General features: G+C 55.3%; 1 protein-coding gene across 1 annotated transcript in view; it reads left to right on the top strand.

Annotated features, from left to right (window-relative positions):
• Window positions 1-13,482, top strand: part of LOC125281422 (dual oxidase 1-like) — a 233,379-nt gene that overhangs the window by 197,773 nt on the left and 22,124 nt on the right. The window contains 19 exon segments of the mRNA XM_057313037.1: window positions 1,541-1,621; window positions 1,811-1,975; window positions 3,248-3,435; window positions 3,573-3,693; window positions 3,696-3,767; window positions 3,869-4,041; window positions 4,469-4,529; window positions 4,677-4,745; window positions 4,748-4,772; window positions 6,097-6,211; window positions 7,125-7,211; window positions 7,979-8,154; window positions 8,365-8,483; window positions 9,078-9,215; window positions 9,899-10,012; window positions 10,747-10,818; window positions 10,821-10,945; window positions 11,571-11,623; window positions 11,625-11,730. Of these exon segments, the coding sequence (XP_057169020.1) occupies window positions 1,541-1,621; window positions 1,811-1,975; window positions 3,248-3,435; window positions 3,573-3,693; window positions 3,696-3,767; window positions 3,869-4,041; window positions 4,469-4,529; window positions 4,677-4,745; window positions 4,748-4,772; window positions 6,097-6,211; window positions 7,125-7,211; window positions 7,979-8,154; window positions 8,365-8,483; window positions 9,078-9,215; window positions 9,899-10,012; window positions 10,747-10,818; window positions 10,821-10,945; window positions 11,571-11,623; window positions 11,625-11,730 (2,060 nt within the window).

Here is a 13,482-nt window from a genome sequence, read left to right as displayed (position 1 = left end):
AATATGGCGGTATCTGTTCATTTGGTAAATCCTAACTGGACACTGATTTGACGCACACATCATGCTAGGTATGGAGGATACAGCTATGAGTGGAAACAGTTCCTGACCCTAGGGGACTTCTAGGTGGCAAGAGAAGAGAGGAAGCTGAACACTGTGGCCAACCAAGAACCGGAAATGTTGGGTGGGAACTCTTAGTGCGGTCCCTGAAGAAGATATCATGTGCCACATCCTCTCAGCCCACCTTGTGCTCACCCACAGCTGGCGGGCAGTTTCTACGTACCCTGACAGTTTCCTACCTCCAGTACCTGCTTGCCTCTCCTTCCTTCTCCACCTGAGGGCTGGAAGACACTTACTGCCCCTAGTGCAACATTCAGCCAGTTGGTGGATAGATTCCCTGGCTTCCTCCCTGCTCAACAGGCAATTCTGAGGTGTGCCCATACAGTCTTCGAGAGGCCACCAACAGGAGTGAGCCCCAGTTTCCCTCAGCAGTAACTCACTCCGTGACAAGTCCCATATTGATGTCCCTGCCTTACTTCCCCACTTCCTCCAGCACATCCTGGGCCACCTCCCAGTTAGCCACATGTCTCAAATCCTTCCCTCAGGCTCTGCCTTTAGGGGTTAACCTGCCTCAGGCTAAGGATCTGAAATACCATGTGGCACAGGGCACTTTTGAGTAAGTTGGAAGATGGAATCTGACTGGTCACCTGATCTGCTGACCAGAAGGACCTCCATTCCATCTCTGATTCTGAACCTTTCCCTCTTCCCTCACTGCCTGAGTTCTTCCCTCAACAACTGAGTGCTCCCTCCCAGATCCTAGTTTTTGGAAAGTATAATAGGGTCAATAAGAGGAATTACATGAGGAACATGATTCCTCAAAGGAGGAGGAGGCAAGGTTCTCCCTTGACCAGGAAGTCCCTGATCCCACCCCCAGAAACTGGAAAAGAGACCAGAATAGCAATAGGCGGCAGAGCCACAGCCCCAGGGCCCACACACTTGCCCTGGGTGGGGGGGCGGCTCTGCTCAGCAGGAGAGGGCCAAGCCCCTCTCCACACTGCCCGTACCCAGGGAGTGGTCACAGAATGACCTCTCCTTTCCTGAGTGGAAGAGTGGTTGGCTTTGGGGCAGTGGCTGGCTCTTGCTCCGTATATCTTAGGGCTGGGACTGGTTTCTGTCCTGCCCTGTCCCTAGGGAGCTGAGGGGTGAGGGCACTAGAAGGCTCCTGCATGCCCCTCCACATCGCCACTGTTCTCCAGCTTTGTCTTGTTCTCTGAGGTTATTTGTCAGCACACACTGCCCCTGTCTCCACTGCTTCAGGGCTCCCTGCCATGTTTCCCCCACTGAGCAGCTAGAAGAATGAGCTCGAGTTTGGATATCACTTTGTCCTTGGTTCTCTCCCTCCGCCGCCTACCTTCCACACTGTGCTGGGTTTCCACCTTCTGCTGCTCCCCTTGCCAGGCTACCAAGACGCATATCCTGCAGGCTTGCCTGTCCTCTCATGCCTGGACTTGCCCAGCTGCCCCTTCCCTCTGTTCTCACACAGGAATTCAGAACCCCATTTCCCGGGAGGTGCAGCGATTTGATGGGTGGCACAACCTCATGGAGCACAGATGGGGCAGCAAAGGTAGGTGAGGGCCAAGTGGAAACAGGCCTAGGGGCAGGGTTACCCGAAGGGGCAAGGGCTGGCAGGTACCAGCGGAGGCTGATGCATTCTTAAGGTTTTAGGATCTGTGGTATGGATGGAAGCCTGGGAGAGGGGAGGTAAGGGAGCCCCACTGAGGATTTATCTTTGTTCCTACCCCTCCTACCCCAGGCTCTCGGCTCCAGCGCCTAGTTCCAGCCAGCTATGCAGATGGTGTGTACCAGCCCTTGGGAGAACCCCAGCTGCCCAACCCCAGAGACCTTAGCAACACTGCCACGAGGGGCCCTGCAGGGCAGGCCTCCCTGCGAAAGCGAACAGTGCTGGGAGTCTTCTTTGGTGAGGGCCTCAACCTCTGGGGGAGGGAGGCCAGTAGGGTCAGCTGGACACCTCTATGTCTGAGAGGGGAGTCAGGAAGTGAGGGAGAGAAGTGATGGTGGGTCTTAGAGATGTGGGTGAGAGATGAAGGGGCAGGCAATGGGATGGGGTATTCTTACCCAAAACTGGATTTGCCTCTTGGTGGGTATTTAGCCAAAAGACACAGGAAAGCCAAGATTAGAGAGTTTTACTTGGAACAAGTAAGGGAAAACATGGAGGATATTTCCCAAAGCAGTCTGTTCCCGAATAACAAAACTGGGGAAGTTTTAAGCTAAGGGTCTGTATGGATTCACGAAGGCACTTGTGCAATGGAGAATTCAGCCTAGAATTTAGGCTAAAGTCATCATAGAATGACGGAGTCCAGGTCTTAATTGATGGAAGTCACAAGGGCCAGCAAGGGTTGGCATCAATTGTCTGCCTTTAATCGATCTGATATCTGAATATTCAAAGAAGTTTAAATCCTGCAAAGATAACTCAAGAATGTGCTTTGAGCGAGTAGTCATAAATCACAAGATGTCTGGGGCCTAAAAGGATTTTTCTTAAGTCAAGAAAGCTATGTCTTGTATTTCTTTTTCTGGAGAAGGAAAAGTAGAGGGAGAAAGTCTGAGTGGGGGAGGCATAAATTTGCCCCACACTGAGCTGCCGATGGGACTACAGGTAGAGGCTGGAGCCTGACAATAATCTGGCAGGGGCTCTTGGTGGACCCTGTTTTCACTCATGGTCCCTGTGACTCCTGGGACAGTCTCAGGCCAGGGTTCTGATTTTGACAAGAGCGCTGGAGGCCGGGGTGTCAAAATGGGGGTGCTAGGGTGGGTGGTCTGACCCCAGTGACTGTGGGTTGTTGGCTCCCAACAGGAATGTTGGGCTCCTGCTGGCCACCCAAGGTGCCTACATTTGATTCCCAGTGTCCGGTGTTGCAGTGAGACTGGCAGTTTCTCTGGGCAGGCTGCTCCCAGCTGCATGTTGAAGCAGGTGTTCCCAGCCTGACTGCCCAGGCACACTGACCCGGCACCTCCCAGTTACCAAGGAGAGGACCAAACCGGCAACGAAAGCAGTTTGGACCAGGGTGTAACAAAGCACTGGGAAAGGTGGAGGAGGTCAAGACTTGGACTTGCCAAAAGTGGCTGAGTCATCTTTTGAAGCTTCAAAGGGAGTGGGGGAGTCCAGATACCTGATGCTGAAGGGAGAGTGGTCCTTAGCTGGTCCTTGCACGCCCTCCCCCGTTGTGGACAGGCTACCACGTGCTCTCGGACCTGGTGAGCCTGGAGACCCCGGGCTGCCCAGCCGAGTTTCTCAACATCCACATCCCGCCCGGGGACCCGGTGTTCGACCCTGACCGGCGCGGGAACGTGGTCCTCCCCTTCCAGAGGAGCTGCTGGGACCCCGAGACCGGACAGAGCCCCAGTAATCCCCGGGACCTGGTGAGACGAGACGGGCGGGGTGCCGGGTTCTGGGCCGGGCCGGGCGGGGAGAGACTCCCACCCCCTCGCCCACCGACACCCGCCTCCGCTACCCGACCCCGGGCGCACCTCGGCTCACCCTCCTGGTGCCCCCGCAGACCAACGAGGTGACGGGCCGGCTGGACGGCAGCGCCATCTATGGCTCCTCGCCCTCGTGCAGCGACGCGCTGCGGAGCTTCTCCCGCGGGCAGCTGGCCTCGGGGCCCGACCCCGCCTTCCCCGCGACGCACAAAGCCCCCCGCTCGTGGGGACGGCGGCCGACCCCGCCACCGAACAGCGCGGCCCCGGGGGCTGAACGGCGGGGCGGCCGGGGCGCGGGGCGGGCTGCGGCGGCAAAGTTGCGCTGCCCGCGGTCGCGCCGCCGCCCAGCTCCTCCCCTGCGGCCCCGCGTCGCGTCCAGCCTTCGCGGCGGAGCGAGGGAACCGCGACCCCTTCCTGCAGGCGCCGGGCCTGCTGTGGGGCCGCTACCACAACCTGTGCGCGCAGCGGCTGGCCCGCGAGCACCCGCAATGGGGGGACGAGGAGCTGTTCCAGCAGGCGCGCGAGAGGGTCACCGCCACCTACCAGGTCCGTCACTCGGCCTCTCTCCGTCCTCCCTCCCCTCCTTCCTCCCCCCTCCCCCAGGCTGCTGCGCGGGAGACTCCGCTGCCCCGCAGAGCCCTCCATCGTCGCACAAGCAGCCCCCTGAAACGCCCTTTTCCAGGAGGACACTGCTCCCCAGAACTGGAGCTAGCGGCTAGGAATGGACCCCGAAGATGAGGAGCAGGCGAAGGGCTATTATACACGAGACTGGGCTGTGGTTATGTTATTAGCCCACTCCCATCCCATGTTCCTAGTGGGGCACAGGCCTCCGCACCTGTCCTGTTGCAGTTGCCCCCCTCGTGACTGCCCCTGCCTGGCCCTCATCTCCCACCTAAGCCTTCCTTGGGCTCAGACCCCTCCCAGCGTGGCTGCTCCAGCCCTTGCCTCCCTTTTGCCCTCTCTTGACCCTCAGAACATCGTTCTGTATGAGTGGCTGCCCAGCTTCCTGCAGAAAACACCCCCCAAGTATGCAGGTGAGGGGATGGGGAAGGAGAATGGGAAAGCTAGCAGGAGTTTTTTGGGGCAGGGAGAAGGGGTGTGTGGGGGGGGAGGGGGGGGGAGGAGGCTGGGTGGTTTAAGGGCTAAGTGTTACTATCCTCCCTCTTCTCCCCTTCCCCCAGGACACAGCCCTTTCCTGGACCCCAGCATCTCCCCAGAGTTCCTGGCCGCTTCTGAGCAATTCTTCTCTACCAGGTGCCTCCTGGCGGCTACATGAGGTGAGGGCAAAGTGCAAAGGTTTGTGTATTGGCAGGAGTGGGGATGTCATTTGAGAAAAATCTGTCCTCAGGAGCCCTCAGGAAAGGATTATCAGTCTGAAGTGTGCTAATTTCCCCAGGGAACAGTGAATTTGGAGGGGGAAGAACAATTGTTAAAAAAGACATCATTGTGATTTTTAAGCACTTTATGTCCACTTTCCCACAGCTGGTGTATATATTAACTCCCCAATTAAACACAGGCTAATCGAGGCTGAGGATGAGTCACGAAGCCCGCTGGTCTGAACCTTAGGTCTTGACACTGCACTGGGGGCATTTTTAGCTGTAAGCAGAGGAGCCAGGTCTTGCGGGGAATTATAATAAAAGAAGTGTGAGAGCCGAAGAAACATTTTGACTCCAAAATAATGAAAAGGGAATTTTAAAGTAAAAAAAAAATTTTTAATTAAATGTATATGGAACAAAACATGTCAGTTTATTTTTTACAATTGCATTATAATTTAAAAACAATTCATAGGTTAGGGGCGCCTGGGTGGCTCAGGCAGGTAAGCAGCTGCCTTGGGCTCAGGTCATGATCCCAAGGTTCTAGGATTGAGCCCGCATCAGGCTCTCTGCTTAGCAGGGAGTCTGCTTCTCCCTGTCCCTCTCCCTCTGCCCCGTCCCCCTGCTCATACTCACACTCTCTCTGTCAAATAAATAAATAAAATATTTACGAAAAAACAATTCATAGGTTAGATTTTCTTACTCTGAAACAATTTTTGGATATGCCTAATAATAGCCAAGAAATCATAGCAATGGACTTATCCACAGATAAGTAATTTCGAAAGAACAATGAAAAATCCTTTAAAAATGTTTTAACTTACATATATATGTTATATGTATATGTGTGTGTGTATATGTATATATATGTGTGTGTGTATATATATATGTGTGTGTGTGTGTGTGTATATATATATATACACATCTCTCTTCAGAGAGGTCCTGTGAGTTGCCCATGGTCACACAGCTGTTCACTAACAGAGCAAGGACCCAGACCTAGATGTTCTAGTGCCTTTGTCAATCATGCTGTCAAGTCTCCTAAAATAGAAGTAAAGTTTTAGATCCCTTGTGTGTTCTGGAGACCTGCTCTCAGCAGCATGAGCTTCGGATGGGGACATCATTCACCCCGAGTGGGGAATCAACCTATGGAGGAGGAATGGCCTGCTGGTTTCAGAGGGAACATCAGCACTGGGTGGTTCCAGGGCATGGACTGTGGTGTGGGGAGAGCCTGTCTGCTCAACCTCCAACCCCGTCTTCTCTCCCCATTCCCAAAGCATCCAAATCTACGAAGAGCTGAAGATGTGGACGCGCTGCTGCTGGGCATGGCCTCCCAGATCGCTGAGCGAGAGGACCATGTCATGGTGGAGGATGTGCTAGGTGACGCTGAGGCTGTCCCTGCAGGCTGGGTACTGCTGTCACCTGGGTGGGGATTCTGCTGGAGCTCCAGTGTCAGGCCAGGAGGAGTGACCAGGGCTGGGAGCCTGCACTCTCTCACTGCTCAGACACCTGTTGACCATGGTTCCCTCTGTGTGATTCTGGCCCCCCTGGGGCTGGTTGGAGACTGGGTCCTGGGCTAGTGGAGCTGTGGTGGCCCGGTGCTCCCTCAGATTCTCTGCTATTTCATCCCCAGATTTCTGGCCAGGACCCCTGAAGTTTTCCCGTACAGACCACCCGGCTGGCTGTGTGCAGAGGGGCTGGGATCTGGGCCTGCCCTCTTATACCAAGGCCAGGGAAGCACTGGGTCTGCCTCCGATTACCAGATGGCAGGACATCAACCCTGCACTCTCCCAGAGCAACCACACCATAAGGAGGGGTTGGGACGCAGAGGGCAGGGTGGGAGGGCCAAGGCACATTGGCCCAAGACATGGAAGGAAGGCAGTGAGGCACAAACACTAGAGACAAGTCCTTGGTGAGAGGGATGGGACTCACCCACATGGTTTTTCCCAATATCATCTACGAGGATGGAAGTTACCAGACCAGCAGGATTTGGCAGTAGACCTTGTGACTCTGCAGATCCAGCAAATGTTTGTTGAGCATGTCTTGCACGCCAGGCACTTAATAAGCATTATCTCGTTTACTCTTCCCAACAGCCATCTGAGCAGGTGTGGAAGGTCCTCAACCCAGGAACAAGCTGTACTTTTTTATACACTGACACTCGGGCTGCCTTTGGGGAGTCAACTGTTACTCCCTGAGCTGTCGCCTGGGCCACGTGGCATTGCCTGCCAGCCAACAGAGCAGTTTTGGTGGCCTTACCATCTTGGCATAGTGGCGTTTCTACGATTGCACGCTGGTTTTACTGCTTTCGTCCGTACTGTTTAGAAGATTGTTGGAAAGTGGAGAAGTGAAAGGCCGATGAAGAGGCAATATGCACGTGGGGCGTATCAACTTTATACAGTCAATAGAAAGGTAGGAATCACCAGGCGCACCAAAAGTAGCAAGTCTTTAGCTCCCCTGGGCCTCGCTGGAATTTAAGCTGAGCAAATGTTTGTTTACATTGCAGAGAAAAGAACTAAAGTCAAGGTCAGGTAGAAAATGCTGCTCATAGAAGGTTGAAGTCTGTCTCCAAAAGGCAGTGTCTATGCAGGGATTTGATTTATACAAACTTTTTTAGCTCTCAAGAATAGAAACCTTTTCGGGGCACCTGGGTGCCTCAGTCGTTGAGTGTCTGCCTTTGGCTCAGGGCGTGATCCCAGAGTTCTGGGATCGAGCCCCATGTCAGGCTCCTCCGCTGGGAGCCTGCTTCTTCCTCTCCCACTCCCCCTGCTTGTGTTCCCTCTCTCGCTGGCTGTCTCTCTCTCTGTCAAATGAATAAATAAAATCTTTAAAAAAAAAAAAAAAAAGAACAGAAACCTTTTCTACACATCATTCAACCTTTCCAATTTTTGTAGTGATTTTGACCCTCAACTTTCATATCTTTTTGAGAACAAGCCACATAGGGAACTGGCTGCCTGTTTTATTCCAACTTTCTACAAGAGGCAGCTGAATCTGTGAGCGAGTTCCCATAAATGAGTTAACTTGTGTAAAGCACTCAGAGCGGTGCCAGGGGCATAATAAGTGAGGGATCGTCACTGTCATTTATTATTATCCTCCCTGGGGCTGATCCCTGCGAACTACCCTTGCCCCAGGGCGGGTGCCGGGTCCTTGCACTCACTCTTGTCCCTTCTTGGCCCCAGGTGCTGGAGTCCACAGCTGCCCTGTACAACCGGGACCTGTCCCGGTTGGAGCTGCTCCCTGGGGGGCTCCTGGAGAGCCATGGGGACCCCGGGCCCCTCTTTAGCGCTATTGTCCTCAACCAGTTTGTGAGGCTGCGGGACGGCGACCGCTACTGGTTTGAGAACACCAGCAATGGGTAAGGCCTGCCTGGGTCCCTTCCTCAGACTTACCTTGGCCTGGGCCCCAGGCCCTCTGCGTGTAATGTCAGCAGCCCCACGGGCCCTTGAGTCCCAACTGGCCTCCCCACTTCCTCAGCCCCTCTGGGTCTCTTTCCTCATCTGGGTCCTCGGGCCAGAACAGGCATCTCTCTCCCAATGCAGCAGCTCCCCGCCTCTCCCTCCTGCAGGCTGTTCTCTGAGGAAGAAATCGCAGAGATCAGAAACACTTCCCTACGGGATGTCCTAGTGGCTCTCACCAACTTGAACCCCAGTGCCCTGCAGCCCAGTGTCTTCTTCTGGCATTCGGGTGAGTGGCCAGGGGGTGCTTGGAGGGGCCTGGAGTCGGGTGTCTCATCCCGCCTCAGCCATGGGCCTGGTTCAGGGGCGGCTCGGCAGTAGACTCCAAAGAGTCAGTGAGCCATGGTTCTGCCCTTGGGAACTTTGGTTCCGGGCACCACGGTGGCCGCATGTGGCTGTGTAGGTCCCCTTCCGCACAACCCCAGGAGGTACCCAAGTGGGGGCAAGACTGAGACTCAGAGAGACCTAGGGAGGAAGGCTCCCATCGGCCGGGCTGAGCCTGGGGTGGGTGGGATATCGGGAAGGCCCAGTGCAGTGAGGATATCCTCATTCCACAGCAGTGACGAGGGAAGGGCTGTGTGTGTGTGCGTGTGTGTGTGCGTGTACATATGTGCATCTGAGGGAGAGAGAGGTGAGGTTCGTTTCTGACCCCACTTGTTACCCCACTAGGCAAACACCACATTCCTGGTATAATGACAGGGGTAAGCAGCTCTCACCCATCTGCTACCCAGAGGCCCCCCACCCTACCCTTTCTGCCACCCTAACCTCCTCAGTGATTCTGGCCCAGCACCCCCCAGGACTCTAGCTTCCTCTACTTCCCCAGGAGACCCCTGCCCGCAGCCCAGACAGCTCAGCACCAAGGGCCTGCCAGCCTGTGCTCCCTCCATCATGCGGGACTATTTCGAAGGCAGTGGATTTGGCTCTGGGGTCACCATCGGGACTCTCTGCTGCTTCCCCCTTGGTAAAAGTGATGCACAGGGTGGTGTTGGGTGAAATGCGTAATCTAAGGGGTGGCAGTGGGGTGGTTTCATCTATGACAGCTGACCATGTACAGTACTGTTTCTTTGGGCACATGACGGAACACATCAAAGCAGGAGGGGACATGAGCAGTGTCTGACCTGCAGATAAATCAGCTGCAAGGAAATTTGCCTTCCTGTTCTCCTGGGGTCCCTCCAGGGCCCAGGTTGGTCAAGAGCCACAAGGAATCTATTTCACAGTTATTTGAAGGAGCCTGGGCCTGGGAAACTGTCCAAGGCAAACCCTGCTTGAGAACCAGTTGAGAACTAGCTGGGCAAAGGCTTGAGACTTCGCCTCTGGCATGGCTGTGTGTGAGCCCACCAGCTGCATGGCAGAGCGGGTCCGGTCTCTGGCACAAGCACTCTGGTCTTAGTCTCTGGCTGGGAAGGGACCCGAGTGGTGGAAGCAGCAGAGGCGGTGCTGGCATCTTAGACGATACCCTAAGCTCCCTCCCCACCCCCACCCGACCCCCACCCCAGCCCCCACCAGGGAGCTTCAAAATTTGAGCCAATTGAATGAGCCGACCTAGGAGGTGGGGAAAGGAGGGAGTTCTGCCAAGGAAAGGGGTCACTGATCTCACCAAACCCCCACCTTCCTCTGGCCATCCTCCTGCCTCTGCCCTTTCAGTGAGCCTGCTGAGTGCCTGGATTGTTGCCCAGCTCCGAAGGAGAAATTTCAAGAGGCTCCAGGGCCAGGACCGCCAGAGTGTCACGTCTGAGAAGCTCGTGGGGGGCATGGAAGGTAGGCCTGGAGCTGGCCAGGGTGGTGCAGGGGAGGACATGACTCAGGGCTGCAGACCACCCCCACCTCAGCAGCCTAAGGAAAAGGCCCCCCTTTTCTAGGCCTCCAAGCAGGTCAGGGCAGGTGGAAAGAGCCATGGAGGCATCAGGTGGAAGTTGGACCTGGAGTTCTCCACCCTCCGTAGGTCTCCCCGTGGTCCCACATACAGGGCCTGTGATAGACTCACGGGGAGGAGTCACAGGGCCCTGACTACGTTTCACAGGCTTACTGTAACTCTCTAGAATCCCCAGCAACGGATGCTTTGTGGCATCTTACACTGGAATTTCAGGCAACAGAGAAGGAATTAATGAAGGTTCAGAGTCACACTGAAGGAGGATTGGAATCTTGATTCCACCACTTGGGCTTTTGGGCTTTAGGCAGATTTTTTAATCCCTCTAAACCTATTTTTTCTTATCTGTGAAACAGGAATAATAATAGCACTTACCTCATGAAGGTTTATGAAGATTAAATTAACTAGTTCCCGCCAAGTACTTGGTACAGTATTGGGCACACAGTAAACACTCAGGAAATGTTGGTTATTCTTCACGTGGGCTAAAGGCACAGCAGGACTGTTGGGGAAGGGACGACCCTCAGTACCCAAGAAGGGGCCAGGAGCTACGGAGGCCTTGACCTAACTCCAGCTCTAAGCCGGCCTCCTTCATCCTGGCCCCGGCTGACCAGCCCTGTCTCTCCAGCATTGGAATGGCAGGGCCACAAGGAGCCCTCTCGGCCTGTGCTCGTGCACCTGCAGCCCGGGCAGACGTGCGTGGTGACGGCAGGCTCTCTGTGCTCCGCGCCCTCCAGCTGCGGCCCCCACAGCAGGTCAGCGTCATCCTGTCCGGCAACCGCGGACGCCGTGCCCTGCTGCTCAAGATCCCCAAGGAGTAGGACCTGGTGTGGCCCAGAGGGTCCCGTTCCTGGTCCACAGCCAGGGAGGCAGCCAGGTGGAGGGGAAGGAGCGCTGAATCAGGCAGGGTTTGTGGCTTCTAGTCCCTGGCTGTGGTAACTGAGAGAGGAACGTGAACACACTCATCCCGTTCTGGGCCTGTGGGGTGACGTGATCTGCACAGGGCCTTCTTCCTGCGCAGTCTTCCCCGCCCCTTTCTAGGGATGCCCCAGTGGGCCCTAGCTTGGAGTCCTTGGAAGAAGCCAGGCCCTCTTCTCTGCCCCCTGATTTTAGGATCTAGTGAATTGTTCGAGAGTGTGGAGGGGAACTGAATCAGAGGCTGATTTTCAGCTCTGACTGTCTGGCTTCCGGGCCCCTCCGTCGTCTGTCCTCCCTGCCTTCCTGACTCTTTTCTCCCATGTGAACAGAGAGGGAGGAATGGCTTTAGACGTATGTCTCTGAATGCAGTTTCTGTGCCTATAAATGAGCCCGGAACTCCACCAAGCCCAGGACATAACAGTAAATCCCTTTTACGAGGGCGTTCTTTCCAGTGGCCCCTGACAAAACTCACGCAAAGCTCCTGGCCCCAGGAGTCCTCGACAAGTGGTTGCCCTCCCTGTCGCCACTCCATAGGTGCTGCTGTTTAACCTGGAGGAAGAGCGGCAGGTGCTGGTGGAAGACCTTCGCCCTGAAGGAGAGCGGGCTGAGGTTCCAGGAGCTGATGAGGGCAGCCGTGGCCCAAGAGCAGAGGAGCCACCTCTTGGAGACCTTTTTCAGGCACCTTTTCTCCCAGGTGTGTAGGTAGGCTCAGGTCTGTCCCTGCATGTCTGCCTATGGCGGTGCCCTTACCTGCACACAGGCCATGGGGTGACTCCAGGGACAGTCAGGAGCCCTGACACTAATAATCAGGTCTACTGCATTTTTGGCCCAATTCCCTGGCCTCTCTGTAAGGAGATGCTCTGACACCTACCTGAGCCACTCCAGGGAGGCCGCGTCAGGAGCTTATCTGTATGTGTCGCTCAGCTCTCTCCTCAGGGCTGTCCAGCCTCTCTGCCCTCACTTAACTCATCCTAGCCAAAAGGCCGCAGAAACTCAGGGTCAGTATGGGGCCAGCGAGAGCCCTTGGTGCCCCCTCCTTGGTGCAGTGCCGCTGCCAGAGGCCTCCTTGGGACATGAGCCCACCTTGCAGACTTCCAAGAACTACCGAGGAGATGTGGGGAAACAAGCCAGGAAGAGAAATGCGAGGACTTTTATGCACGTCTGGCACAGAAATAGAGCAGCCTGGGTCCAGAAGGGTGGAGAGGAGAAGCTTGGTAGAGATAAGATCCCTCCAGCCCAGGCCCCGCTCAAGGAGTTTGTCACCCCTCTGGGAAGAAGGCACAGACACAGAAAGGAAGGTAACCAGCACAGAATGATGAGTGTAAGACAGCCATGAGCTAAGCAATGTAGGAGTTCAGAAAAGGTGCTGCGTCTTCAGGCCGGTGGACGGTCGTGGTTCGGGTCAGATTTGACGGAGACTTAAAAAGAGGTGAAAAATTGTTGGCTCAGAGGAAAGGAGCAGGAGGGACTGCACAGAGGTGTCTAGTAGAAGGGCAAAAAAATTAATGTTTGAGGAGAAGAAACAGGGTTGGCTGACTGGGGAGAGGATTCATGAGGGAAGTGACCATTTAATGGTCATTTACGACGTGCCGGGCACATGGCTTTTGTCATCTACTCCCCAAGCCAGTTGAACTTGAGTATGCACTGGAATGGAGGGACCTCCTCCCCAGGTGGGGAGACTCATTCCCAGGGCCCAGGCGGGGCCGGGGCACCTCTACTCGGCTATGGGGACCCTTGTGCTGGGGGCGCAAGGGGGTGCTACCATGTCTTAGGGGTAGCTGCAGCCCTGTCCGTCTGCACAGTGCTTCCAGGTTTCAAGACATTTTCCATACAGCGTCTCTTGTTGATTCTCACAATAGCCCTGTGAGATAAGTAGGGCACATATGAAAAATGAATGACAGACAACTGGTGCGACTCGCCTGAGGTCACACAGCGAGGGGGTGGCAGAGCTGGGACAGGAGCCCGATCTTCTGCCTCCAGCCCCAGGCTCTTTCCACTAAAGCTCCCTGTTTGGAGCAACGAGGTTTGCATCGTGAAACCGCAGCCAGGCTTGGACTGGGGCCCCGGTTGACAGGCAGGCAGAACAGGTGCTGTGCCTGAGGCCTGTCTGCTTCCCTCACCCCCTGTTCTGATGCTGGGGCAGCCCCTGGGTGGGCTAAAGATAGCCCACCATGAGAATTCCCCCTTCCCAACCCCACTTTTTCTCAGCTCAGCTGAGGCTTTTTCTCAGTCAAAACTCCTTTGGGTCTAAGAGCAAGCTCGCACTGATAAAAGGTCAGTTGACTCTGAGGCTGTGCTGATGTCTCAGCAATTCCGAAGGGAGGACTGTGACCTGGCCTGGAAGGGGCTAGGAAAGGGACAGTTGCCAGCAAACAAAGCCACTTCTCTCTCTTAGCCTGCCTCGTTTTCTCCGTGTGTTTACTTCCCTCTGTCTGGGTCTCTGAGC

Source organism: Ursus arctos, unplaced genomic scaffold, assembly GCF_023065955.2.
Source record: "Ursus arctos isolate Adak ecotype North America unplaced genomic scaffold, UrsArc2.0 scaffold_16, whole genome shotgun sequence".
In the NCBI taxonomy this organism is placed as follows: Eukaryota; Metazoa; Chordata; class Mammalia; order Carnivora; family Ursidae; genus Ursus; species Ursus arctos.
This window is presented reverse-complemented; position numbering and strand designations above follow the sequence as displayed.